The 27,549-nt window shown below is 31.3% G+C and overlaps 2 protein-coding genes across 2 annotated transcripts; one reads left to right on the top strand and one right to left on the bottom strand.

Moving 5' to 3' along the window:
- The first annotated feature begins 1,300 nt into the window (after positions 1-1,300).
- On the top strand, positions 1,301-8,542 carry LOC100142413 (uncharacterized protein). Its single transcript, XM_064357157.1, has 2 exons — positions 1,301-2,698; positions 5,407-8,542. The coding sequence occupies exons 1-2, from the start codon at positions 1,376-1,378 to the stop codon at positions 7,030-7,032; spliced, it is 2,949 nt and encodes a 982-aa protein (XP_064213227.1). The 5' UTR covers positions 1,301-1,375; the 3' UTR covers positions 7,033-8,542.
- Positions 8,543-15,963: 7,421 nt separating this feature from the next.
- Positions 15,964-16,876, bottom strand: MED18 (Mediator complex subunit 18). The gene is made up of 2 exons (XM_964266.4): positions 16,719-16,876; positions 15,964-16,667 (listed from the first exon to the last, which is right to left on the bottom strand). Exon 2 carries the CDS (start codon positions 16,663-16,665, stop codon positions 15,997-15,999), a length of 669 nt encoding a protein of 222 aa, XP_969359.1. The 5' UTR covers positions 16,666-16,667; positions 16,719-16,876; the 3' UTR covers positions 15,964-15,996.
- Between the last annotated feature and the right edge of the window lie 10,673 nt (positions 16,877-27,549).

Raw genomic sequence — 27,549 nt, 5'->3', positions numbered from 1 at the left:
CACTCTGTACACAACTATTGTCCTCGTTACGACCAGCAAAATAAACATTTAACTTTTATTTTTAATAACGTAATTTTCTATTATTTTCGTTGGCTTTGTTATTATTTTCATTTTTTTATTAATTCGTCACATATTTATTACCTACTAAAATGTTTATTTTCGTTTTGGTTGTTTCCTGAATAAAAACATGTACCTATATTATAGAAGACTTGTTTATTTGTTGAAAAATAGGCAATTACTCTTAGGCAATTACTATTTTTTTATTTCAACGAACGTTGAATGTTTTATGATTTATTTCATTTTTTTAAATTTATATACTTTGTTCAAAAATGGTTGTTAATCAAGTCGCCTATAAAATTTAGACGTAATGTGCCGCTTAATAAAGAATGTGACAGTCTGTCAAAAATAAAAGAATACTTAACAACAAAAATCACAGAAATAAAAAAATGTAAAAAAAAATTGAAAATTAATTAAGACAAAGATCACAGTACTAAAAAAATACAAAACTTATTTTGAATTTGAATTTCGTAGTCGACTTGATGAACACCATTTTTGAATATATATATGTTTCAAACGTCGAGAAAATCTGAGGATTTTCGAGAAAATTTAGCATTCTTATGGAGAATAACATACAATATTTTTGACACGCTTTTGTAAAATCTGACAAAAACAGACAGTTTGACTTTAAAACGTGTTTAAATGAATACTAAATGCCAAAAAACAGAAAAATTACGCCAAATTCGACTTAATTTAGAGAATTTTCGGCATTTCTTCGAAAATTTTTTATGAAATAATGTATGCTGATGAAAAACGTCATAAACTTTTGAATAAATCGAAAATAATCGAAAAAGTGCGTACAAAAGCAAAAATAACAAAATAACAAAAATTTTTGGTGATACTTTGATATTTTCCGAAAAAATTAGGCAATTTTTGACCCAATGTAATGATTTTTCGACTTATTTTTGGCCAAAATTCGCGAAATAATTGCGCTTCTTGCTGAAAAATAAATAATGACGTAAAAAATTCCTACGATATTATTGTCTATTACTGATTTATTAGTTTTTCAACAATAAAAATTAAGTTTAGACATTTTAAAACCTTGAAACTTTATCATATAAATTCAAAAATAAAGAAAATTTTCTTTATAAACTCAATTACTTAATTTATATTTTTAATTTTAAACAATAAAATGAAATTGCGACAACTGTACCCTCTGTCGTTCACTTCGTTAGTTACAACTTAAATGCAAACAAGAAAACTGTAGCAACAACCGTTTTTTGGCGGGAAAGTTGTTGACAAATTTGACAACTACCCTAACCTCATTTCAAAACCCACCATCAAGTTTTTTTCGAAAAGTGCCTTATTTTACAGTGATATGTTTTACAATATCTTTGATTGTTGCACAGAAACGCCGAAAAACCCCCTAGAATTGTTCCACACTTACACAGATTCTCAAAATTATGTGAACGCTGAAAATTCGGAGACTGAAATCAACGGCCACATTTTATGCATTGCGATTGAACAAGTCGAAATTATCACTAGAAAAATCAAAACCAACTGGCATTACCTCCAAAGTGTGGTTTTAAACGAAACAACAATAGCCTCAGACGACCTAATCAAATTACGAGAAGAGATCAACAAGTGTTTGAAACTAATTATCGAGTGTTTGAAGTTGTGTGAGAGTGATATCCTCAAGGAGCGCTATGTCACGTCTTCGTGGCTTCACATCAAGAAAATTGCACAATTAACTTTGCCAATATCGGAGTTAGAACGGGATATTTACTTGAAGTTAGTAAGTCCAAGTAATAGGGACAGGTGCCCCGTTTTTCAATACTTCCACACTTTTTTGGACGTCCAGTTTTACTTACTAATGTTTGATTATGTTTGCGGTAACAGTGAGGAGCTGCAAGACCGCATAAATATCGTCGTTAATGATTTAGTGACGTTGAGTGCAAGTGGACACAAACAGAAAAGTAACTCTGCGTTTGTTTGCAACTGCACGAAAAACTTGTGGTTGATTATTCAAAAATTATGTGAGAAACACTTGGAAGGGTCTTTCTGGCCGATATTTAATAAAAGTGTGGAGAATCTCAACGGTGATTGTATTTTGTGGCTGCTTAAAGAGGTAGCAACTCTACAAGCTTCAAATAATTTTAAACAACCAAATTTCACACTACTAGAACCATCACTGAAAAAAGTCCTGTCAGGAGCAGACTTCAACACTTCCATTTTACCAATTTTGAAGTCTTTAGAGCCTCTTTTGTGTGATTTGTGGTTAAAGTCGTCAAAAATCGAAATATATCAAGCGCTTTGGGACCATTTTAGTAAGAGATTGAACATATCGTTCAGAGGCAGTACGGATTTCACTCTAACTCAGTTAGTTGATTTAATTGATACGATACTATGGTCCGGGAAGGATTGTGAATACGATTTTGAACTGTACTTGGCTATGTTGACAACGCATTTGAGCGAACACCCGTACCATTGGGGCAAAATGAAAGGGCGGATTTATTCGCAGTTGGGTCCAAATAAACTAAAAGATTTGCAAAAAACCGGAATTTTCAACGTCTTGCTGCTGTATCTCGCATTGACCAAAGTCAACTTTGAAGAGCTGTCCAAGAAGTTTCTTTCGTTTATTGAGAATTTGCCGGCGGAGAAAAGGCAAACTCAACTGATTTGGAGCTTTTATGCGGCATTTGTAAGTTAAATGCTTCTCATTAAAGTAATTTTGAAATTAAGTTGGCAACACCCCTCAGAAAATAGTTTAAATTTGTCAACTAACTCGTTACCAACTTATATTCAAAGTCATATTTGGTCACCAATTTGGTGATTTAGCGTTTTTTAAATGTTTAAAAAAAACTCCGAACAATTACTAAACTACGAGTAAATTGAAATTGATTTTATTTTAACTTGTTTCGCTTGATTTAGTTTTTTCACCATCAGATCATTTGCAAGATTTTTAACAAATCCGCCTAAGAATTAAAAATAATAATCGGAAATTGATTTTACTTGGCTTGTACCACTCGATTAAGCTTAGTTTTTGAGCAAAATTTTGTCAAAAATGAAAAAATGTGTTATTTTTACCTTCAAGTCTCTGGAAATTTGTTTGGACTATATTTAATATTTATTTTTAATGCTCAAATGGAGTGAAAAATAATCAAATTACTCGTAATTCTAAAATAACGTTTTTTACGTATGAATATTATATAGTACGTTTCTTTATTAGAAACGGAATTAGTTTGCAAAATTTCGGTAAAAACGAGTTGAAACTTCATTAATTTGGAGCAAAGACAATGTTATTTTTGCCCTTTTTCGGGATTCTTATGCACCTCTTTGAGGTAAAAATTACGTTTCTTCGAAAAATCTCTAAAAACAGCTAAAAATTCACCATATAGGACCGAAATTACTGTTATTTTAGATTGTTTCGCTCGTTTGTGAACTAGAGATCCGTATATTTGTAAGACATTGTTAAAAAAACGCATAATTAAAGTCACAGAAATAAATCAATAATTTATATTGGTATTTTGTTTGTTTTTTTACTCGATTTAGCTTCTTATTGATTAATTTGTTTAATAAAATTTTGTCAAGAATAAGTCGAAAAACCACAGAATTTGGAAAAGAAAGGTGTTGTTACCGTTTTCATGCGTTTGATTATGTTTTCAAACTAAACTCTCAGATTTATTTATACCAAAACAGACCGAAAAGTTACCAAGTAATTAATATTATTTTTTTTACTTTTTTAAGTTTCCGTCGTTTCACAGTCAGAAAACGGAATTATTTTGAAAACGTTGTTAAAAGAGAGCAAAAAATTCATCAAATTTGTTACAAGCTAATGGTATTTTTATCTTTTTGAGCGTTCAAGCGTTTAAATATATGTCTGAGGTAAAAATGATTTTTTTTTCGAAAAGTTTCGCTAAAACTGGCTAAAAAATCACCAACTTATATTGAAATTCGTGTTTTTCAGCTTGTTTCGCTGAGTTTGCTTCGTTTATTAACTAGACACCAATTTAGTTTGCACTGTTTTGTCACGTCTTTTGAAAACAGTAAAATAACTCGAAAATTGATTTTATTTTTTGCTACAACTTGGTAAAAATTCATCAAAGTAGATCGTAGCTTGTTTCACTCGATTAATTTGTTTTAAAATTAGATTTTCTTATAACACGTCCAAATACTCGTATTACAAAATATATCGAATTTGATTTCTATTGACTTATTAGCTGGTTTTGAGCGAAAAAAACACCAAATAAATTAGTCGAAAATAATTAAAATTTTTGCTTTTTTTAAGCATTTAAACACCACATTTTCGAACATATTCAATGAAATTATATAAAAAATTATATTATTTTTGGCTTTATACCGATAGTTTTGGTGTAATAATCAATCAAGTGCGCAATTATTTAGTAAAATTATACTTGTTATAAAATCTGTCCAGTTAGGCTTAAGTACAATTTTGGGATAAAACTACTTTTTTTCGTAAAAATTTCGCTTAAACTAAGCACCAAAAAGATCGAAATTCAAGTTATTTTAGTTTGTTCCGCTCGGTTTGGTTCGCTTTTAAATTATAAACTCATTTATTTTACAAGATCTTGTAAAAACACACCAAAGGATCATAAAAGTAAATTGAAATTGATATTGATTTAGTTTATTTGACCTTATTTATAGCTTTTAGTCAGGTTTTTGACTAAATTCTAATTTTTTTCGTGTGCTAAATAAAGCAGCTTGAAAAATCACCAAATTACATCTTTTTATTTTTCTTTTGTCTTTTTTTTGGCGTTTTACAAATAAAACTAGAATTATTTTGATAAATTAGTCAATATCGGTCCGAAATTTCACTAAAGTAGGGCAAGTACAATACGATTTTGGCTTTTCGAGCCTTAAAACACATTCTGAGGTAGAATAAACAATTAAGTTTTTTTTCGAAAATTTATAGTTTATTAAGTTTTTGAGTAAAATACCGGAAACCACAAAATTTGGCTAAGCATCACGATTTTGAACTAAATTGTTAGTTTTTGTGCTGAAACATGGTAAAAAGTCACCACATTAACTCCAAAATTCATATTTTTTTGACCGTCTCATAAACAGAAACTTACAAAATTTACAACGTATTTAAAATTGAATAGAGCACGTGATTTTAAATCTTACTACAATTACAACGCTCTTGGAGAAAATGGACAAATTTTACAAAATTATTTTTGAGTGATATTTCGTCAAAAAAGCACACGAAACACAAAATGGGAGAAGGCGACGTAATAAGTCCTCTGGTGTTTTTTTGTAATGTGTATTTTGCTCTAATGGACCTAATTAAGTCACAAGTAACAATATTTTCAAACACATTATTCGATCAGAAACAAAAAAAATACCAAAATTTTGAACAAAAATTCAGTCGAATTCTAATTGAACTTCCAGATGGTTCGCCACGTGCGCGAAAACCGAGACATCGAAACCATCACCCAACCATTTATCAAAATGTCCGAAGAAGCATCAACCGACCAAAAATTCTCCCATTTGCTCAAAACGTTCGTCTCAGACTTCGACAACATCATCACCATCAGCGCAAACCTCCAGCTCCACCAATGGCTCCTCATCAACACCTGGATCCACCAATACATGACCACCTGCTACTACCCCGACCTCTTAACCCTCCTTACCACCCTCCTGAAAATAATCGATCGAATCAGCACCGAACTAATGTGGTGCGAGTGGGAATCCGCATTCAAAAACAACGTCTACCCCACTTTGAAATACGTGGCGGGGTCGCGCAGCGCCCCCGAAACTTGCGGCACCCTAGCTGCGAAAATCGCAACACTGACTCCAACCCTACAATCGGAAGCCTTCACCTTCTTCAACGCCGAAAACATCGCACCGAAAGTCTCGGCAAATTTTCTCTGCACAATCCTCGAAAACTACCCCACGTGTTGTTTAACACCCGCCCAGGAAATCGTAGCTTTGCAAACTTGGGTCAAATTCTGCCTTCTGACCCGAGACGGTTACGAGGAACTCACCAATCAGATTGTTAAGCTGGGGGTGATTCCCCCGTTTATCAAAAACGCGATCATAAAAGTCAAAGACCCGCTGTGTGCCTTCATCGAATACATCGGCAGTAATATAAAAGAATACGCTCAGTCGGTCACAATGAGCAAACTGTGCGAGAATTTTTTCGGCCAGACTGAGCGCTGGATTGGCCAGTTTTTGGCGCAGCCTGATAACGAAGCCACCGTTTTGCGAATATTCACATGCATAGGGCTCGCTTTTTACAAACTGGGGCCCTTATTGTACAACAAACACAAGTCGAGTTGTCCATACGCCCGTCTTGTCTCTGCCGTTTTGTTACCAACTGAGCTCCTAATCGGGAAACCCATCCATGCGTTCGTTTTACAAAGTGTGAAAAAAACCTGGCATTTATTTTTCGAAGCCACTGTTAAATTAAACAGCAATGATGCGTTTCTCGACCGAATTTTGCGCGATATGGTTGTGAAATACGTGCCGCATTTTGCAATTGCCGACTCGCCAATGCTCAAATGCCTCGACAATGAAACCAACGCGGAAATAATCCTAGAGAAATTATCAAACGCCTTCTTCAAACAACCGTCAAAAGAGGCCGAATCAACAATTTCCAAATCGCTGAAATTAGTTAACGATTTTGTCCAAAGCACTACGTCCGAAAAGTCACTCAAGTTGGTTGTAGATAAAACATTGTATGGCCTCCTTGAGGTTGTTATGTTTCACAATCGCAGAAATATGGCACTGGATGCGATTAAAAGCATAACGTGTTCGCCGTTGTACGCAAAAGTTAGGGCCGAGTTTGAGGATATTGTAGTGGCAGTGACTGAAAAACATTTGGCGTTTAATAGTCCGAATTATTTTCAGTTGATGGGACATTTGGCACGAATGGCTCCCGAGACTGTGAAAAATATAACTCCTAGAGTTAAGCAACATTTGGCGAATGTGGAGAGGATGCGAGGGGTTGGGTATGATAAAAATTTGCGGCTGAATTTGGAAAGACTGGAAGCTTCGTTGTTACATAAATCTTAATTATAAGTAAATTATTGTAAATATTTTTTATTAGCGATTTTTTTAATTGAGAATATACTATCCAAAAATCCCATAGAAAATTTTTTAGAAAACCATCTAAAAATAATTTTAAATAACATATGTACAGGGTGCTGCATTTTGGATGATCGAATAGGGGATTTCCGAAACTAACAACAGGTTTAGAGAAAAAGCAGTGGCACATTCTATTTAAAAGAATACAACGTTCTATTATTAACTTCTCTGTAAAGTGTCTGTATAATGTTTTTGTTTCAAATGTGTATCTTTTATAATAAGGAAGGTATGAATTTTTTAAGATTGCACTAAAATGTCAACTTTTGTTTATATGTCGAAAACAAAGGACGATAGCGGGATGCGGTTTTGACCAAAATTATTTTCTTAAAAAACGGTCCAGAGAATGTGTCATTTGTTTTTCTCTAAACCTCTTAGTTTCGGAGATCCCCTATTCGGACATCCAAAATACACCACCCTGTATAACAGCAAATTTAAAAATAAATAAATTGAAAAATGTGATGGGCTAAAAAGCCCTTTGTTATTTCTTTGTATAAAATTAATGTCTGCTTAATTGAAGAGTGTAAAGATTATTGCTTTATATTGTTAGAAAGGTTACAAAGAATTAAAATAATGTTCTTAACATAAACATTTATTTCATACCGAGTGCGATGTTATCCTCGAAGAGCTTTAGTTACGGGTTTAAAATAAACAGCTAGCATGCAACAGTCTTAAAAAGCAAGTGCTGATTTGTTTTACAAAGTGTGAAGAAAACCTGGCATTTATTTTTCGAAGCCACTGTTAAATTAAACAGCAATGATGCGTTTCTCGACCGAATTTTGCGCGATATGGTTGTGAAATACGTGCCGCATTTTGCAATTGCCGACTCGCCAATGCTCAAATGCCTCGACAATGAAACCAACGTGGAAATAATCCTAGAGAAATTATCAAACGCCTTCTTCAAACAACCGACAAAAGAAGCCGAATCAACAATTTCCAAATCGCTGAAATTAGTTAACGATTTTGTCCAAAGCACTACGTCCGAAAAGTCACTAAAGTTGGTTGTAGATAAAACATTGTATGGCCTCCTTGAGGTCGTGATGTTTCACAATCGCAGAAATATGGCACTGGATGCGATTAAAAGCATAACGTGTTCGTCGTTGTACGCAAAAGTTAAGGCCGAGTTTGAGGATATTGTAGTGGCAGTGACTGAAAAACATTTGGCGTTTAATAGTCCGAATTATTTTCAGTTGATGGGGCATTTGGCACGAATAGCTCCCGAGACTGTGAAAAATATAACTCCTAGAGTTAAGCAACATTTGGCGAATGTGGAGAGGATGCGAGGGGTTGGGTATGATAAAAATTTGCGGCTGAATTTGGAAAGACTGGAAGCTTCGCTGTTACATAAATCGTAATTGGATTTTATTTGTAAGTAAATTATTGTAAATATTTTTTATTGGCGATTTTTTAATTGAAAATATACTATCCAAAAATTCCACAAGTTTTTGTATAACCCTTGAAAATCATCTAAAACAACATACGTACAGGGTGATACATTTTGGATGTTCGAATAAAGGATTTCCGAAACTAACAGGTTTAGAGAAATAGCAGTGACACATTCTATTAAAAGAAATACTATTTAAAAGAATACAACGTTATGTTATTAACTTCTCTGTAAAGTGTCTGTAGAATGTTTTTGTTTCAAATGTGTATCTTGTATAATAAGGAAGATATAATTTTTTTAAGATTTCACTAAAATGTTAACTGTTGGTTATAAGTCGAAAACAAAGGACGATAGCGGGATGCGGTTTTAACCAAAATTATTTTCTCAAAAAACGGTCCAGAGAATGTGTCATTTGTTTTTCCCTAAACCTCTTAGTTTCGGAGATGCCCTATTCGGACATCCAAAATACATCACCCTGTATAATAGCAAACTTAAAATTATATAAAAAATTAAATTGAAAAATGTGACGGGCTAAAAAGCCCTTGTTATTTCTTTGTATAAAATTAATATCTGCTTAAATGAAGAGTGTAAAGGTTATTGCTTTATATTGTTAGAAAAGTTCCAAAGAATTAAAATAATGTTCTTAACACAAACATTTATTTCATACCGAGTGCGATATTATCCTCGAAGAGCTTTAGTTACGGGTTTACAATAAACAGCTAGCAAGCAACAGTCTTAAAAAGCAAATGCTGATTTGTTTTACAAAGTGTGAAGAAAACCTGGCATTTATTTTTTGAAGCCACTGTTAAATTAAACAGCAATGATGCGTTTCTCGACCGAATTTTGCGCGATATGGTTGTGAAATACGTGCCGCATTTTGCAATTGCCGACTCGCCAATGCTCAAATGCCTCGACAATGAAACCAACGTGGAAATAATCCTAGAGAAATTATCAAACGCCTTCTTCAAACAACCGACAAAAGAAGCCGAATCAACAATTTCCAAATCGCTGAAATTAGTTAACGATTTTGTCCAAAGCACTACGTCCGAAAAGTCACTAAAGTTGGTTGTAGATAAAACACTGTATGGCCTCCTTGAGGTCGTGATGTTTCACAATCGCAGAAATATGGCACTGGATGCGATTAAAAGCATAACGTGTTCGCCGTTGTACGCGAAAGTTCGGGCCGAGTTTGAGGATACTGTAGTGGCAGTGACTGAAAAACATTTGGCGTTTAATAGTCCGAATTATTTTCAGTTGATGGGGCATTTGGCACGAATAGCTCCCGAGACTGTGAAAAATATAACTCCTAGAGTTAAGCAACATTTGGCGAATGTGGAGAGGATGCGAGGGGTTGGGTATGATAAAAATTTGCGGCTGAATTTGGAAAGACTGGAAGCTTCGCTGTTACATAAATCTTAATTGAATATTATTTGTAAGTAAATTATTGTAAATATTTTTTATTGGCGATTTTTTTAATTGAAAATATACTATCCAAAAATCCCACAAGTTTTTGTATAACCTTTGAAAATCATCTAAAAAAAACATAAAAAAACATATGTACAGGGTGCTACATTTTGGATGTTCGAATAGAGGATTTCCGAAACTAACAGGTTTAGAGAAAAACCAGTGACACATTCTATTAAAAAAATACTATTTAAAAGAATACAACGTTATGTTATTAACTTCTCTGTAAAGTGTCTGTATAATGTTTTTGTTTCAAATGTGTATCTTTTACAATAAGGAATTTTTTAAGATTGTACTAAAATGTCAACTTTTGTTTATAAGTCGAAAACAAAGGACGATAGCGGAATGCGGTTTTGACCAAAATTATTTTCTCAAAAAATACCTGCTTAATTGAAGAGTGTGAAGGTTATTGCTTTATATTGTTAGAAAAGTTCCAAAGAATTAAAATAATGTTCTTAACACAAACATTTATTTCATACCGAGTGTGATATTATCCTCGAAGAGCTTTAGTTACGGGTTTAAAATAAACAGCTGGAAAGCAACAGTCTTAAAAAGCAAATGCTGATTTGTTTTAATTTGTTCACTTCTCCAACAACTTCTCATGATAAAGTACGCTTTCTTTCGGTTTTAGTATTATAATGAAATTAATTTTTGTGTTACAATTGTTTGGTTGACTAAAAAATGAGTTTTTAATAGTTTACGTAATAAATAACGTTATACCTGAAGAGAGATTTTCGAAATTGCATTTTGGTTGCCTTGTCCTATTGAAGTGGAATTTCGTGCTTTCTCGTACTAGTTTAAAACCTGACAATTAACTAACAAAATCAAGAAAAAATATAGAGTGTCTGTTATTATTATTAATCTACACATTTATTAATTTATGTTTGACAAATGGTCAACTTAAAAAAATTCAAAATCAGGACATTAATAATACCAAAAATGTAAAATACATACTGACATAAAATTAAAGATTATTTTAAAAGCACGATATTTTTTTTAGTGTTTTCGTAATTTTGCTAAATATCTTGCTACATATAAGGTGATTCAAAAGTGTCGAACCCAAGGGGGTTATATATAACGTTCTTGGTTGGACCAACTCTAGTAAGTCAGATCTACTTTCTAATCAACTTAATTTTTTATTTTTAATATTTTTTTAAATTGGTTTTCCTTAGTAACCGTCTTAATTTTCAACTTTTGTTTTCAATGATGTCAAATTTGATTTACTGTCGAATTTGCAAGTTTATTTGTTAAAAATTTGAAACACCATAAGACAATAATTGGATTTTTTTAACAGTTATGTGTTTAAAGTTTAACTACGAGAAGCCGGTTATATAAGACCTACGACTTGCGTTACATTTCGTTTTTATAGCAAAATCCGAGTAAGATCTTAAGATCAGGACATTAAGTTTTGTTTATTTTGAAAATTAAGACAAATCTGGACATAAACGTAGAACATGACAAAACAGCGGAAATTTAAAATTGTCCTGGTTAAATCAGGAGGGACCTTAATGTTTGGGGAATTAGAACAAATTTTATTCAATGCAATATACTAAAAATCATAAAACATAAAAGTAAAAAAATGATTTGAGTTTCTGTATTACTATTTACTTACGAATTTTTACTTTTTTAATAATATCTTAAGAACAAAGTAAAATCCTTATAATTCAGCACAACCCCATAAGCTAAAAGGGCAAATTTTAACTTTTTCATAATCCTACTTAAAAAAACAGTTCAAAATAACTTGAAATTCGGCATGAGCCAAAAGCGAATTTTATTCTTTTTAAAAATACCTTAAAAATAGGTCGAAAAGTCTTGACATTTTTCTAAAAATTTTGCTATTTTTCCGAAGGTGATTTTTTTCAAAAACTATTCCTTAAAAATAGCTTTTCATAGACAAAATTATTCAAGGATTCTGAATCTGGTAACGTTTTTTTCTCTACGAGCGATAGTTTTTAAGATATCAAAGTTTAAAGAACTGGCTCAAACTAAGCTTGATAAAAGCTGAACACTTCTTTTGGCAAAGTGGAAAATCAAATCATCTCAACGGTAAGCTGACTTTATTCTTTATCTACAACTAAAAAAGTTTTTGAAATATCGGTAAAAGTTTGGTTCATTCACTATTCAGATACAGTATTAGTTGGAGTAGTTAAGAGATGACTAGACTGAGTACTTTTCATTTTTTTATTGAAGCTTAATACTTTAGCCAATTGACATTCTAGCTTTTTCAAGCAAGATTATTCAATGGCTCTGAATGTGTTTTCATTTTTGTTTAACGATTGTTTTTAAGATATCAGTCAAAGTTTGGGAAAGTAGTTAAAATACCAGGTGTCATCACTTTGGTAGACACCCCCTAACTTTTTTATTTAAAAAAGTATAAAAAGACATATTCAGGGTTTTAGGGAAAGGTATAGCAATATTTTTTTAAGGATTTTTCAAGGCTGTGTAGATTGCTGTTAGTTTTTAAGATATCAGTCAAAGTTTGGGAAAGTAGTTAAAATACCATGTGTCAGCACTTTAGTAGACACCCCCTAACTTTTTTATTTAAAAAAGTATAAAAAGACATATTCAGGGTTTTAGGGAAAGGTTTAGCAATATTTTTTTAAGGATTTTTCAAGGCTGTGTAGATTGCTGTTGGTTTTTAAAATATCAGTCAAACTTTGGGAAAGTAGTTAAAATACCAGGTGTCATCACTTTGGTAGACACCTCCTAACTTTTTTATTTAAAAAAGTATAAAAAGACATATTCGGGGTTTTAGGGAAAGGTTTAGCAATATTTTTTTAAGGATTTTTCAAGGCTGTGTAGATTGCTGTTAATTTTTAAGATATCAGTCAAAGTTTGGGAAAGTAGTTAAAATACCAGGTGTCATCACTTTGGTAGACACCCCCTAACTTTTTTATTTAAAAAAGTATAAAAAGACATATTCAGGGTTTTAGGGAAAGGTTTAGCAATATTTTTTTAAGGATTTTTCAAGGCTGTGTAGATTGCTGTTAATTTTTAAGATATCAGTCAAAGTTTGGGAAAGTAGTTAAAATATCAGGTGTCATCACTTTGGTAGACACCCCCTAACTTTTATATTTAAAAAAGTATAAAAAGACATATTCGGGGTTTTAGAGAAAGGTTTAGCAATATTTTTTTAAGGATTTTTCAAGGCTGTGTAGATTGCTGTTAATTTTTAAGATATCAGTCAAAGTCTGGGAAAGTAGTTAAAATACCAGGTGTCATCACTTTGGTAGACACCCCCTAACTTTTTTATTTAAAAAAGTATAAAAAGACATATTCAGGGTTTTAGGGAAAGGTTTAGCAATATTTTTTTAAGGATTTTTTAAGGCTGTGTAGATTGCTGTTAGTTTTTAAGATATCAGTCAAAGTTTGGGAAAGTAGTTAAAATACCATGTGTCAGCACTTTAGTAGACACCCCCTAACTTTTTTATTTAAAAAAGTATAAAAAGACATATTCAGGGTTTTAGGGAAAGGTTTAGCAATATTTTTTTAAGGATTTTTCAAGGCTGTGTAGATTGCTGTTGGTTTTTAAAATATCAGTCAAACTTTGGGAAAGTAGTTAAAATACAAGGTGTCATCACTTTGGTAGACACCTCCTAACTTTTTTATTTAAAAAAGTATAAAAAGACATATTCGGGGTTTTAGGGAAAGGTTTAGCAATATTTTTTTAAGGATTTTTCAAGGCTGTGTAGATTGCTGTTAATTTTTAAGATATCAGTCAAAGTTTGGGAAAGTAGTTAAAATACCAGGTGTCATCACTTTGGTAGACACCCCCTAACTTTTTTATTTAAAAAAGTATAAAAAGACATATTCAGGGTTTTAGGGAAAGGTTTAGCAATATTTTTTTAAGGATTTTTCAAGGCTGTGTAGATTGCTGTTAATTTTTAAGATATCAGTCAAAGTTTGGGAAAGTAGTTAAAATATCAGGTGTCATCACTTTGGTAGACACCCCCTAACTTTTATATTTAAAAAAGTATAAAAAGACATATTCGGGGTTTTAGAGAAAGGTTTAGCAATATTTTTTTAAGGATTTTTCAAGGCTGTGTAGATTGCTGTTAATTTTTAAGATATCAGTCAAAGTCTGGGAAAGTAGTTAAAATACCAGGTGTCATCACTTTGGTAGACACCCCCTAACTTTTTTATTTAAAAAAGTATAAAAAGACATATTCAGGGTTTTAGGGAAAGGTTTAGCAATATTTTTTTAAGGATTTTTCAAGGCTGTGTAGATTGCTGTTAGTTTTTAAGATATCAGTCAAAGTTTGGGAAAGTAGTTAAAATACCAGGTGTCATCACTTTAGTAGACACCCCCTAACTTTTTTATTTAAAAAAGTATAAAAAGACATATTCGGGGTTTTAGCGAAAGGTTTAGCAATATTTTTTTAAGGATTTTTCAAGGCTGTGTAGATTGCTGTTAATTTTTAAGATATCAGTCAAAGTCTGGGAAAGTAGTTAAAATACCAGGTGTCATCACTTTGGTAGACACCCCCTAACTTTTTTATTTAAAAAAGTATAAAAAGACATATTCAGCGTTTTAGGGAATGGTTTAGCAATATTTTTTAAGGATTTTTGAAGGCTGTGTAGATTGCTGTTAGTTTTTAAGATATCAGTCAATGTTTGGGAAAGTAGTTAAAATACCAGGTGTCATCACTTTGGTAGACACCCCCTAACTTTTTTATTTAAAAAAGTATAAAAAGACATATTCAGGGTTTTAGGGAAAGGTTTGGCAATATTTTTTAAGGATTTTTCAAGGCTGTGTAGATTGCTGTTAGTTTTTAAGATATCAGTCAAAGTTTGGGAAAGTAGTTAAAATACCAGGTGTCATCACTTTGGTAGACACCCCCTAACTTTTTTATTTAAAAAAAGTATAAAAAGACATATTCGGGGTATTAGGGAATGGTTTAGCAATATTTTTTAAGGATTTTTCAAGGCTGTGTAGATTGCTGTTAGTTTTTAAGATATCAGTCAAAGTTTGGGAAAGTAGTTAAAATACCAGGTGTCATCACTTTAGTAGACACCCCCTAACTTTTTTATTTAAAAAAGTATAAAAAGACATATTCGGGGTTTTAGGGAAAGGTTTAGCAATATTTTTTTAAGGATTTTTCAAGGCTGTGTAGATTGCTGTTAATTTTTAAGATATCAGTCAAAGTTTGGGAAAGTAGTTAAAATACCAGGTGTCATCACTTTGGTAGACACCCCCTAACTTTTTTATTTAAAAAAGTATAAAAAGACATATTCAGGGTTTTAGGGAAAGGTTTAGCAATATTTTTTTAAGGATTTTTCAAGGCTGTGTAGATTGCTGTTAATTTTTAAGATATCAGTCAAAGTTTGGGAAAGTAGTTAAAATATCAGGTGTCATCACTTTGGTAGACACCCCCTAACTTTTATATTTAAAAAAGTATAAAAAGACATATTCGGGGTTTTAGAGAAAGGTTTAGCAATATTTTTTTAAGGATTTTTCAAGGCTGTGTAGATTGCTGTTAATTTTTAAGATATCAGTCAAAGTCTGGGAAAGTAGTTAAAATACCAGGTGTCATCACTTTGGTAGACACCCCCTAACTTTTTTATTTAAAAAAGTATAAAAAGACATATTCAGGGTTTTAGGGAAAGGTTTAGCAATATTTTTTTAAGGATTTTTCAAGGCTGTGTAGATTGCTGTTAGTTTTTAAGATATCAGTCAATGTTTGGGAAAGTAGTTAAAATACCAGGTGTCATCACTTTGGTAGACACCCCCTAACTTTTTTATTTAAAAAAGTATAAAAAGACATATTCAGGGTTTTAGGGAATGGTTAAGCAATATTTTATTAAGGATTTTTCAAGGCTGTGTAGATTGCTGTTAGTTTTTAAGATATCAGTCAAAGTTTGGGAAAGTAGTTAAAATACCAGGTGTCATCACTTTAGTAGACACCCCCTAACTTTTTTATTTAAAAAAGTATAAAAAGACATATTCAGGGTTTTAGGGAAAGGTTTGGCAATATTTTTTAAGGATTTTTCAAGGCTATATAGATTGTTGTTAGTTAAATCTTAATTGTATTTTATTTATAAATAAATTACGGTAAATTTCCAAGTCTTTTATAATCGATTTTTTCAAGCTGAACCAACGGCCTCAACTGCTCGGCAAAAATTCTCATATCCTCCGCAATAGCATCTTGTCCACTCGGGGCCAAAACGGACAATTCAACTAAATAACTCTGGGAAATCGCTTCTACGCCTTCGCCCGGCTTACTCGTCATGCTCCCCATTTTGAAAATCTTCGACACTGTGATTTTCATCCTGCCTTTGCGGAACATGTACCCCCGGGCGATGTACTCAAAATCCACTCTGCATCCAAGCTCGGTCAAAAATTCAACAATTGTGGAACTGCAAGCCATGTCAATACTCGATCTGACGACTGTTGGCCGGTTCTTGTCGCCTAGCTCCTGTTGCCCCACGTAGCGCAGCTGCCAGGCGGCGTCGGGCACGTCGAGGGCTCGCCGGACTCGCAGTGGGAGCACCATGGGGGCCCCTGGGTTGGTGGCCCGGAGGGTGAAACACAATTCGTGGTCGTGGAACGACTCAGGGCCGCTGTCTACGTTGTCGCACAGCCCGCGCAAGCGGTGGAGGAGCACCTCGACGTATTGGTCCAAGACTGAGCCCTGGAGGAGGTACTCCTGGTTGGGGATTATGTTGCATTTGAGGGCGGCGTTTAGGGAGTCGATGGCCGTGCCAGGAGTCCCCATTTCTGTAACAGTGACAATCACTTTGCGGAAAACGGCCTATTTCCGACAATTACTGAAGATTATCACAGTTTTTGGAGGTTATGTTTTGATTGAAGTGTAAGTTGTCAGTGTATGTCGGCGGAGACAGCCCCAAAAATGGTGGTGGCACCATGAAAATTACAGTCGACCAGACAAGGGCTGCGCGCATGGAGCTAGCACCGTTTCCCCACCATTCTCGTTTTCTACAGCCAAGTTCACACCAGGAAAATTATCAAAATAATCGTAATTCATTATAAAAACATCAATAAGTTGTTACGCTGACTTGCATAACACATTTGTAGAACATCTCCTGACCATTGTAATGAGTTTCTATTACAAATTAAAACTTAACTGTATTTAATTTCTGCATTTTTTATTCTCATATTCAAGCAATGCAAACTGATTTTTTTTCACCCCCTTTATATGCAATTTTCTTTATTTTTGCAGGAGATTAAGCTCTTCGATAGGGCCTTTGACTGTTAAAAATCATGTTCGGACAAACACCCCTTGGGACCTTAATGAATTTTTAAAGATTCTTTAAAATTTTCCGATTTCGCAAATTTTATCTTTAAAAATTCATTACAGTATTCAGAATGGCCTCCGAAGGGCGAATCAGTTATTACAGGAAATGAGGAAAATAGTAAAAATAACGAATAAGAATTTTGCAAAATGCTTTTATAGAAAAGTTGTTGTACTTTATGTTTTATTACGTGGTAAACTTAACACACCTTAACATGCCCTTTATAAACGATTAAACGCCCTTTTTCATCAAAATGTTTAAGACGTAAAGTTCATTTTTGCCCTTTATACATTTCAATAAATCATACTGAAGTTTATGTCGTTGACTCAAAGGTAAATTTATCTGTCCATAACATATTCAATAGTAATTAATAACGCTCTAAAAGAGCAGAAACAGACACAAAATCCATAAAAATGAAAGATTTGACATTTCCAAATGATAACATAACCCTACTTTTAAAACCGAATTTTCTGGAGACTTAAATTTAACACAATTTGTGGCGATACCAGTAATTTTCACACCAAAATTTCACATCAACGGCTCGTTTGCACAAATAAAAGGAGGAAAATAGTGAAAATAATAAATAAGAGTTCTGCAAAATGCTTTTATAGAAAAGTTGTTGTATTTTATGTTTTATTATATGGCAAACTTAACACACCTATACATGCCTTTTATAAACGATTAAACGTCCTTTTTCATCAAAATGTTTAACACGAAAAGTTCATTCTTGCCCTATATACATTTCAATAAATCACACTGAAGTTTATGTCGTTGACTCAAAGGTAGATTTATCTGCCTATAACATATTGAATAATAGTTATAAACGCTCTAAAAGAGCAGAAACGGACACTAAAATCCAAAAAATGAATGATTTGACATTTCCAAATGATAACATAACCCTACTTTTAAAACCGAATTTTCTGGAGACTTAAATTTAACACAATTTGTGGCGATACCACTAATTTTCACACCAAAATTTCACATCACCGGCTCGTTTGCACAAATAAAAGGAGGAAAATAGTGAAAATAATAAATAAGAGTTCTGCAAAATGCTTTTATAGAAAAGTTGTTGTATTTTATGTTTTATTATATGGCAAACTTAACACACCTAAACATGCCTTTTATAAACGATTAAACGTCCTTTTTCATCAAAATGTTTAACACGAAAAGTTCATTCTTGCCCTATATACATTTCAATAAATCACACTGAAGTTTATGTCGTTGACCCAAAGGTAGATTTATCTGCCTATAACATATTGAATAATAGTTATAAACGCTCTAAAAGAGCAGAAACGGACACTAAAATCCAAAAAATGAAAGATTTGACATTTCCAAATGATAACATAACCCTACTTTTAAAACCGAATTTTCTGGAGACTTAAATTTAACACAATTTGTGGCAATACCACTAATTTTTGCACTAAAATTTCACATTATCGGCTTGTTTGTACAATGGAAAGGGGGAAAATAGTGAAAATAATGAATAAGAATTTTGCAAAATGCTTTTATAGAATAGTTGTGCTTTATGTTTTATTACGTGGTAAACTTAACAACACACGTTAACACGACCTTTATAAACGATTAAACACCCTTTTTCATGAAAAGGTTGACACGAGAAGTTCGTTTTTCAATAAATCTCACTGAAGTTTATGTCGTTGACTCAAGGTAGATTTGTCTGCCCTTAAACATATTCAATACTAATTAATAACGCTCTAAAAGTGCAGAAAAGCACACAAAATCCATTAAAGTTAAAATGTAACACTTCAGAAGAGAGCGTAATAACTTTAACCCTACTTTCTGAACTTTTGTCTGTATCTGGCAATAGCACATAATAAAGGTAGAGATTTCGACCCTAAATATCCTATCATAACGCTTCGAATGAACAGAGATGGAGACTAAATTCATAAAAGTGTAAATTTTGTCATTTTCAGGTAACAACATAACCCTACTTTTGGAAACTACCAAATTTTCAACAAAACAAAACAAACAAACAATTTGTGGCTATACGCCTTGCGATACCACTAATTTTTGATTAAAAATTTCACATTGCCAGTTTTTGTTTAAATTAAAACATGCATTTTTATTTTTCCATTAACTGCATGCGAAACTTTTATAAATTTAGATGTTGATAGTCAAATACATTTGTCATAATTAATTTTTCTAGATCAATACTGTTCTATTTTGAATAATTCTGTGTATGAATGTTTCTAAATTTGTCGAATTGTGCCAGGGAATATTTCTGGTGATGAACTGTTTTAGACTACCGATGACGTCACATCCATGACGTATCCCGAGGTTAGGTGTGTGGCGCAGGCGGCGAGGGCGGAGCAGTCGACAGCGAGCAGTGGCACGGGTCACTTCGGGAGCGCGAAACGAGCGGTTTATTTAAATTATTGTGCCGTTTCGTTTAATTTAATAATTTATTCAGTTTGTTACTTGTCGTTGTCGCGAACGGACGTGTGCTCAATTAAATCAAAATTTTCCAATTTAAATTTTAAATTCGGTGACTAGTGTTCGTGTTTAGTGTGTGTTAGTGCCAATGGAATAGAATTCAAGAAGGAAACAACAATCCGGATTAAAGGGTAAGTTTGCAGTGATTTATTTTTAGAAAATTAAATCAAAGCTGTGATATTTTCAACTAGTAATTTAAGGGCACATTGTTCTAATTTCATTGTTTCTTCTATTGCAGTAGGTTCGTTTAAGAAGAAGATGGCATCGGAATAGAACACAAAGGTCAGTGCTTTTTTTTTCATTTGCGGTTAATTTATTTTCATTGTCTTGCTACAAACCGTAGCAGACGTGCGTTTCAATTTTTTAACTGCGGTATTGAAAAGTCATAGTTTGAGTGACACATTTTACATTCAGTAACTATAAATAAAACAAAACACTCAAATAATTTATGTCGCGTACTGATTTCGTCTTTAATTTCAATCGATAAAGTCACTTGCTCAAAATTTAATGCAAATAAAGCTTTTTTTGGCGTTGTTTTTAATTTTTTTTAATGCTACAAACGGTAGCCAACGTGGAAGCGATATGGAGGTAGGTGTATTTTATTGCTGTGTCGTATTTATTTATTTCACAAACTAATAATTTCATAAAACTTAATTGCAATTAAAAGCTTTACATGCGGTGTTGAAAAGTGATATTTTGAGTGACACATTTTAAATACAGTAACAAAAAAATAAAATCAAACACTCAAATAATTTAGTGCCACGTAATAATTTTGTCTTTCATTTCAATGAATGAAAGTGGCTTGCTCAAAATTTAATGCAAATAAACATTTTTTTTTGGTTTCATTATTATTATTATTTTTTTTAATGCTACAAACGGTAGCCAACGTGGAAGCGATATGGAGGTAGGTGTATTTTATTGCTGTGTCGTATTTATTTATTTCACAAACCAAAAATTTCATAAAACTTAATTGCAATTAAAATCTTTAAATGCGGTGTTGAAAACTGATATTTTGCGTGACACATTTTAAATACAGTAACTAAAAATAAAATCAAACATTCAAACAATTTATTGCCACGTAATCATTTTGTCTTTAATTTCAATGAATGAAAGTGGCTTGCTCAAAATTTAATGCAAATAAACATTTTTTTTGGTTTCATTATTATTATTTTTTTTTAATGCTACAAACGGTAGCCAACGTGGAAGCGATATGGAGGTAGGTGTATTTTATTGCTGTGTCGTATTTATTTATTTCACAAACCAATAATTTCATAAAACTTAATTGCAATTAAAATCTTTACTTGCGGTGTTGAAAAGTGATATTTTGAGTGACACATTTTAAATACAGTAACTAAAAATAAAATCAAACACTCAAATAATTTAGTGCCACGTAATAATTTTGTCTTTCATTTCAATGAATGAAAGTGGCTTGCTCAAAATTTAATGCAAATAAACATTTTTTTTTTGGTTTCATTATTATTATTATTATTTTAAATGCTACAAACGGTAGCCAACGTGGAAGCGATATGGAGGTAGGTGTATTTTATTGCTGTGTCGTATTTATTTATTTCACAAACCAATAATTTCATAAAACTTAATTGCAATTAAAATCTTTACTTGCGGTGTTGAAAAGTGATATTTTGAGTGACACATTTTAAATACAGTAACTAAAAATAAAATCAAACACTCAAATAATTTAGTGCCACGTAATAATTTTGTCTTTCATTTCAATGAATGAAAGTGGCTTGCCCAAAATTTAATGCAAATAAACATTTTTTTTGGTTTCATTATTATTATTATTATTTTTATGCTACAAACGGTAGCCAACGTGGAATCGATATGGAGGTAGGTGTATTTTATTGCTGTGTCGTATTTATTTATTTCACAAACCAATAATTTCATAAAACTTAATTGCAATTAAAAGCTTTACATGCGGTGTTGAAAAGTGATATTTTGAGTGACACATTTTAAATACAGTAACTAAAAATAAAATCAAACACTCAAATAATTTAGTGCCACGTAATAATTTTGTCTTTCATTTCAATGAATGAAAGTGGCTTGCTCAAAATTTAATGCAAATAAACATTTTTTTTTGGTTTCATTATTATTATTATTTATTTTTAATGCTACAAACGGTAGCCAACGTGGAAGCCATATGAAGGTAGGTGCATTTTTTTGCGTTTTATCTTGTAATGTGTTGAATTTAATAGCTTGTGTGCCATATATTATACCATATTGTGTATTCTTTATTCTGTATAATATTTATTAAAGTCGCTTGCTGTAACTTTCCTACAAATTATTTTTTTTTTGTTGGTTGTGTTTTTAATTTATTTTTTAGGTTTTGCTACAAATGGTAGCAGATGCAGTACAAAGGGTAAGAGTATTTATTTAACGCCAAGTGAAATGGCTTTGATTTTTGTGTACTATTTTTTCATTTCACAAACCAATAATTCCTTTATTCCTTTCATTTTCAAATAATCATTGTTTACCTCATCCTTACATCCTTTTTTCCTGGCAAGAATGCTCTAAACCTCCACGTGGTTCTTGCCGGACAAATTAGTTATTGACTAATTTGACCAATTAGAGCAATCCTTAAACATTGTTGATTGTTTTTTACAGCCGTAAAATTATGTCGCTTGTTGTAATTTTCATGCAAATAAAGATTTTTTTTATTGGTGTTGTTTTTAATTTTTTTTTAATGCTACAAACGGTAGCCAACGTGGAAGCGATATGGAGGTAGGTGTATTTTATTGCTGTGTCGTATTTATTTATTTCACAAACCAATAATTTCATAAAACTTAATTGCAATTTAAATCTTTAAATGCGGTGTTGAAAAGTGATATTTTGAGTGACACATTTTAAATACAGTAACTAAAAATAAAATCAAACATTCAAACAATTTATTGCCACGTAATAATTTTGTCTTTAATTTCAATGAATGAAAGTGGCTTGCTCAAAATTTAATGCAAATAAACATTTTTTTTTGGTTTCATTATTATTATTATTATTTTTAATGCTACAAACGGTAGCCAACGTGGAAGCGATATGGAGGTAGGTGTATTTTATTGCTGTGCCGTATTTATTTATTTCACAAACCAATAATTTCATAAAACTTAATTGCAATTTAAATCTTTAAATGCGGTGTTGAAAAGTGATATTTTGCGTGACACATTTTAAATACAGTAACTAAAAATAAAATCAAACATTCAAACAATTTATTGCCACGTAATAATTTTGTCTTTCATTTCAATGAATGAAAGTGGCTTGCTCAAAATTTAATGCAAATAAACATTTTTTTTTGGTTTTATTATTATTATTTTTTTTAATGCTACAAACGGTAGCCAACGTGGAAGCGATATGGAGGTAGGTGTATTTTATTGCTGTGCCGTATTTATTTATTTCACAAACCAATAATTTCATAAAACTTATTTGCAATTAAAAGCTTTAAATGCGGTGTTGAAAAGTGATATTTTGAGTGACACATTTTAAATACAGTAACAAAAAATAAAATCATACATTCAAACAATTTATTGCCACGTAATAATTTTGTCTTTAATTTCAATGAATAAAAGTGGCTAGCTCAAAATTTAATGCAAATAAACATTTTTTTTTGGTTTCATTATTATTATTATTTTTTTTAATGCTACAAACGGTAGCCAACGTGGAAGCGATATGGAGGTAGGTGTATTTTATTGCTGTGTCGTATTTATTTATTTCACAAACCAATAATTTCATAAAACTTAATTGCAATTAAAATCTTTAAATGCGGTGTTGAAAAGTGATATTTTGAGTGACACATTTTAAATACAGTAACAAAAAATAAAATCAAACACTCAAATAATTTAGTGCCACGTAACAATTTTGTCTTTCATTTCAATGAATGAAAGTGGCTTGCTCAAAATGTAATGCAAATAAACATTTTTTTTGGTTTCATTATTATTATTATTATTTTAAATGCTACAAACGGTAGCCAACGTGGAAGCAATATGGAGGTAGGTGTATTTTATTGCTGTGTCGTATTTATTTATTTCACAAACCAATAATTTCATAAAACTTAATTGCAATTAAAATCTTTACTTGGCGGTGTTGAAAAGTGATATTTTGAGTGACACATTTTAAATACAGTAACTAAAAATAAAATCAAACACTCAAATAATTTAGTGCCACGTAATAATTTTGTCTTTCATTTCAATGAATGAAAGTGGCTTGCTCAAAATGGAATGCAAATTAACATTTTTTTTTTGGTTTCATTATTATTATTATTTTTTTTAATGCTACAAACGGTAGCCAACGTGGAAGCGATATGGAGGTAGGTGTATTTTATTGCTGTGTCGTATTTATTTATTTCACAAACCAATAATTTCATAAAACTTAATTGCAATTAAAATCTTTACTTGGCGGTGTTGAAAAGTGATATTTTGAGTGACACATTTTAAATACAGTAACTAAAAATAAAATCAAACACTCAAATAATTTAGTGCCACGTAATAATTTTGTCTTTCATTTCAATGAATGAAAGTGGCTTGCTCAAAATGGAATGCAAATTAACATTTTTTTTTTGGTTTCATTATTATTATTATTTTTTTTAATGCTACAAACGGTAGCCAACGTGGAAGCGATATGGAGGTAGGTGTATTTTATTGCTGTGTCGTATTTATTTATTTCACAAACCAATAATTTCATAAAACTTAATTGCAATTAAAATCTTTACTTGGCGGTGTTGAAAAGTGATATTTTGAGTGACACATTTTAAATACAGTAACTAAAAATAAAATCAAACACTCAAATAATTTAGTGCCACGTAATAATTTTGTCTTTAATTTCAATGAATAAAAGTGGCTAGCTCAAAATTTAATGCAAATAAACATTTTTTTTTTGGTTTCATTATTATTATTATTTATTTTTAATGCTACAAACGGTAGCCAACGTGGAAGCCATATGAAGGTAGGTGCATTTTTTTGCGTTTTATCTTGTAATGTGTTGAATTTAATAGCTTGTGTGCCATATATTATACCATATTGTGTATTCTTTATTCTGTATAATATTTATTAAAGTCGCTTGCTGTAACTTTCCTACAAATTAATTTTTTTTGTTGGTTGTGTTTTTAATTTATTTTTTAGGTTTTGCTACAAATGGTAGCAGATGCAGTACAAAGGGTAAGAGTATTTATTTAACGCCAAGTGAAAAGGCTTTGATTTTTGTGTACTATTTTTTCATTTCACAAACCAATAATTCCTTTATTCCTTTCATTTTCAAATAATCATTGTTTACCTCATCCTTACATCCTTTTTTCCTGGCAAGAATGCTCTAAACCTCCACGTGGTTCTTGCCGGACAAATTAGTTATTGACTAATTTGACCAATTAGAGCAATCCTTAAACATTGTTGATTGTTTTTTACAGCCGTAAAATTATGTCGCTTGTTGTAATTTTCATGCAAATAAAGATTTTTTTTATTGGTGTTGTTTTTAATTTTTTTTTAATGCTACAAACGGTAGCCAACGTGGAAGCGATATGGAGGTAGGTGTATTTTATTGCTGTGTCGTATTTATTTATTTCACAAACCAATAATTTCATAAAACTTAATTGCAATTAAAATCTTTACATGCGGTTTTGAAAAGTGATATTTTGAGTGACACATTTTAAATACAGTAACTAAAAATAAAATCAAACATTCAAACAATTTATTGCCACGTAATAATTTTGTCTTTAATATCAATGAATGAAAGTGGCTTGCTCAAAATTTAGTGCAAATAAACATTTTTTTTTGGTTTCATTATTATTATTATTTTTTTTAATGCTACAAACGGTAGCCAACGTGGAAGCGATATGGAGGTAGGTGTATTTTATTGCTGTGTCGTATTTATTTATTTCACAAACCAATAATTTCATAAAACTTAATTGCAATTAAAATCTTTACTTGGCGGTGTTGAAAAGTGATATTTTGAGTGACACATTTTAAATACAGTAACTAAAAATAAAATCATACATTCAAACAATTTATTGCCACGTAATAATTTTGTCTTTAATTTCAATGAATAAAAGTGGCTAGCTCAAAATTTAATGCAAATAAACATTTTTTTTTTGGTTTCATTATTATTATTATTTATTTTTAATGCTACAAACGGTAGCCAACGTGGAAGCCATATGAAGGTAGGTGCATTTTTTTGCGTTTTATCTTGTAATGTGTTGAATTTAATAGCTTGTGTGCCATATATTATACCATATTGTGTATTCTTTATTCTGTATAATATTTATTAAAGTCGCTTGCTGTAACTTTCCTACAAATTAATTTTTTTTGTTGGTTGTGTTTTTAATTTATTTTTTAGGTTTTGCTACAAATGGTAGCAGATGCAGTACAAAGGGTAAGAGTATTTATTTAACGCCAAGTGAAATGGCTTTGATTTTTGTGTACTATTTTTTCATTTCACAAACCAATAATTCCTTTATTCCTTTCATTTTCAAATAATCATTGTTTACCTCATCCTTACATCCTTTTTTCCTGGCAAGAATGCTCTAAACCTCCACGTGGTTCTTGCCGGACAAATTAGTTATTGACTAATTTGACCAATTAGAGCAATCCTTAAACATTGTTGATTGTTTTTTACAGCCGTAAAATTATGTCGCTTGTTGTAATTTTCATGCAAATAAAGATTTTTTTTATTGGTGTTGCTTTTAATTTTTTTTTAATGCTACAAACGGTAGCCAACGTGGAAGCGATATGGAGGTAGGTGTATTTTATTGCTGTGTCGTATTTATTTATTTCACAAACCAAAAATTTCATAAAACTTAATTGCAATTTAAATCTTTAAATGCGGTGTTGAAAAGTGATATTTTGAGTGACACATTTTAAATACAGTAACTAAAAATAAAATCAAACATTCAAACAATTTATTGCCACGTAATAATTTTGTCTTTAATTTCAATGAATGAAAGTGGCTTGCTCAAAATTTAATGCAAATAAACATTTTTTTTTGGTTTCATTATTATTATTATTATTATTAATGCTACAAACGGTAGCCAACGTGGAAGCGATATGGAGGTAGGTGTATTTTATTGCTGTGTCGTATTTATTTATTTCACAAACCAATAATTTCATAAAACTTAATTGCAATTAAAATCTTTACATGCGGTGTTGAAAAGTGATATTTTGCGTGACACATTTTAAATACAGTAACTAAAAATAAAATCAAACATTCAAACAATTTATTGCCACGTAATAATTTTGTCTTTCATTTCAATGAATGAAAGTGGCTTGCTCAAAATTTAATGCAAATAAACATTTTTTTTTGGTTTTATTATTATTATTTTTTTTAATGCTACAAACGGTAGCCAACGTGGAAGCGATATGGAGGTAGGTGTATTTTATTGCTGTGTCGTATTTATTTATTTCACAAACCAATAATTTCATAAAACTTAATTGCAATTAAAATCTTTACTTGGCGGTGTTGAAAAGTGATATTTTGAGTGACACATTTTAAATACAGTAACAAAAAATAAAATCATACATTCAAACAATTTATTGCCACGTAATAATTTTGTCTTTAATTTCAATGAATAAAAGTGGCTAGCTCAAAATTTAATGCAAATAAACATTTTTTTTTGGTTTCATTATTATTATTATTTTTTTTAATGCTACAAACGGTAGCCAACGTGGAAGCGATATGGAGGTAGGTGTATTTTATTGCTGTGTCGTATTTATTTATTTCACAAACCAATAATTTCATAAAACTTAATTGCAATTAAAATCTTTAAATGCGGTGTTGAAAAGTGATATTTTGAGTGACACATTTTAAATACAGTAACAAAAAATAAAATCAAACACTCAAATAATTTAGTGCCACGTAACAATTTTGTCTTTCATTTCAATGAATGAAAGTGGCTTGCTCAAAATGTA

Source organism: Tribolium castaneum, chromosome 1 (assembly GCF_031307605.1).
Source record: "Tribolium castaneum strain GA2 chromosome 1, icTriCast1.1, whole genome shotgun sequence".
Classification (NCBI taxonomy): Eukaryota; Metazoa; Arthropoda; class Insecta; order Coleoptera; family Tenebrionidae; genus Tribolium; species Tribolium castaneum.
Note: the sequence above shows the minus strand (reverse complement) of the source record. Positions and strands in the feature narration are given on the sequence as shown.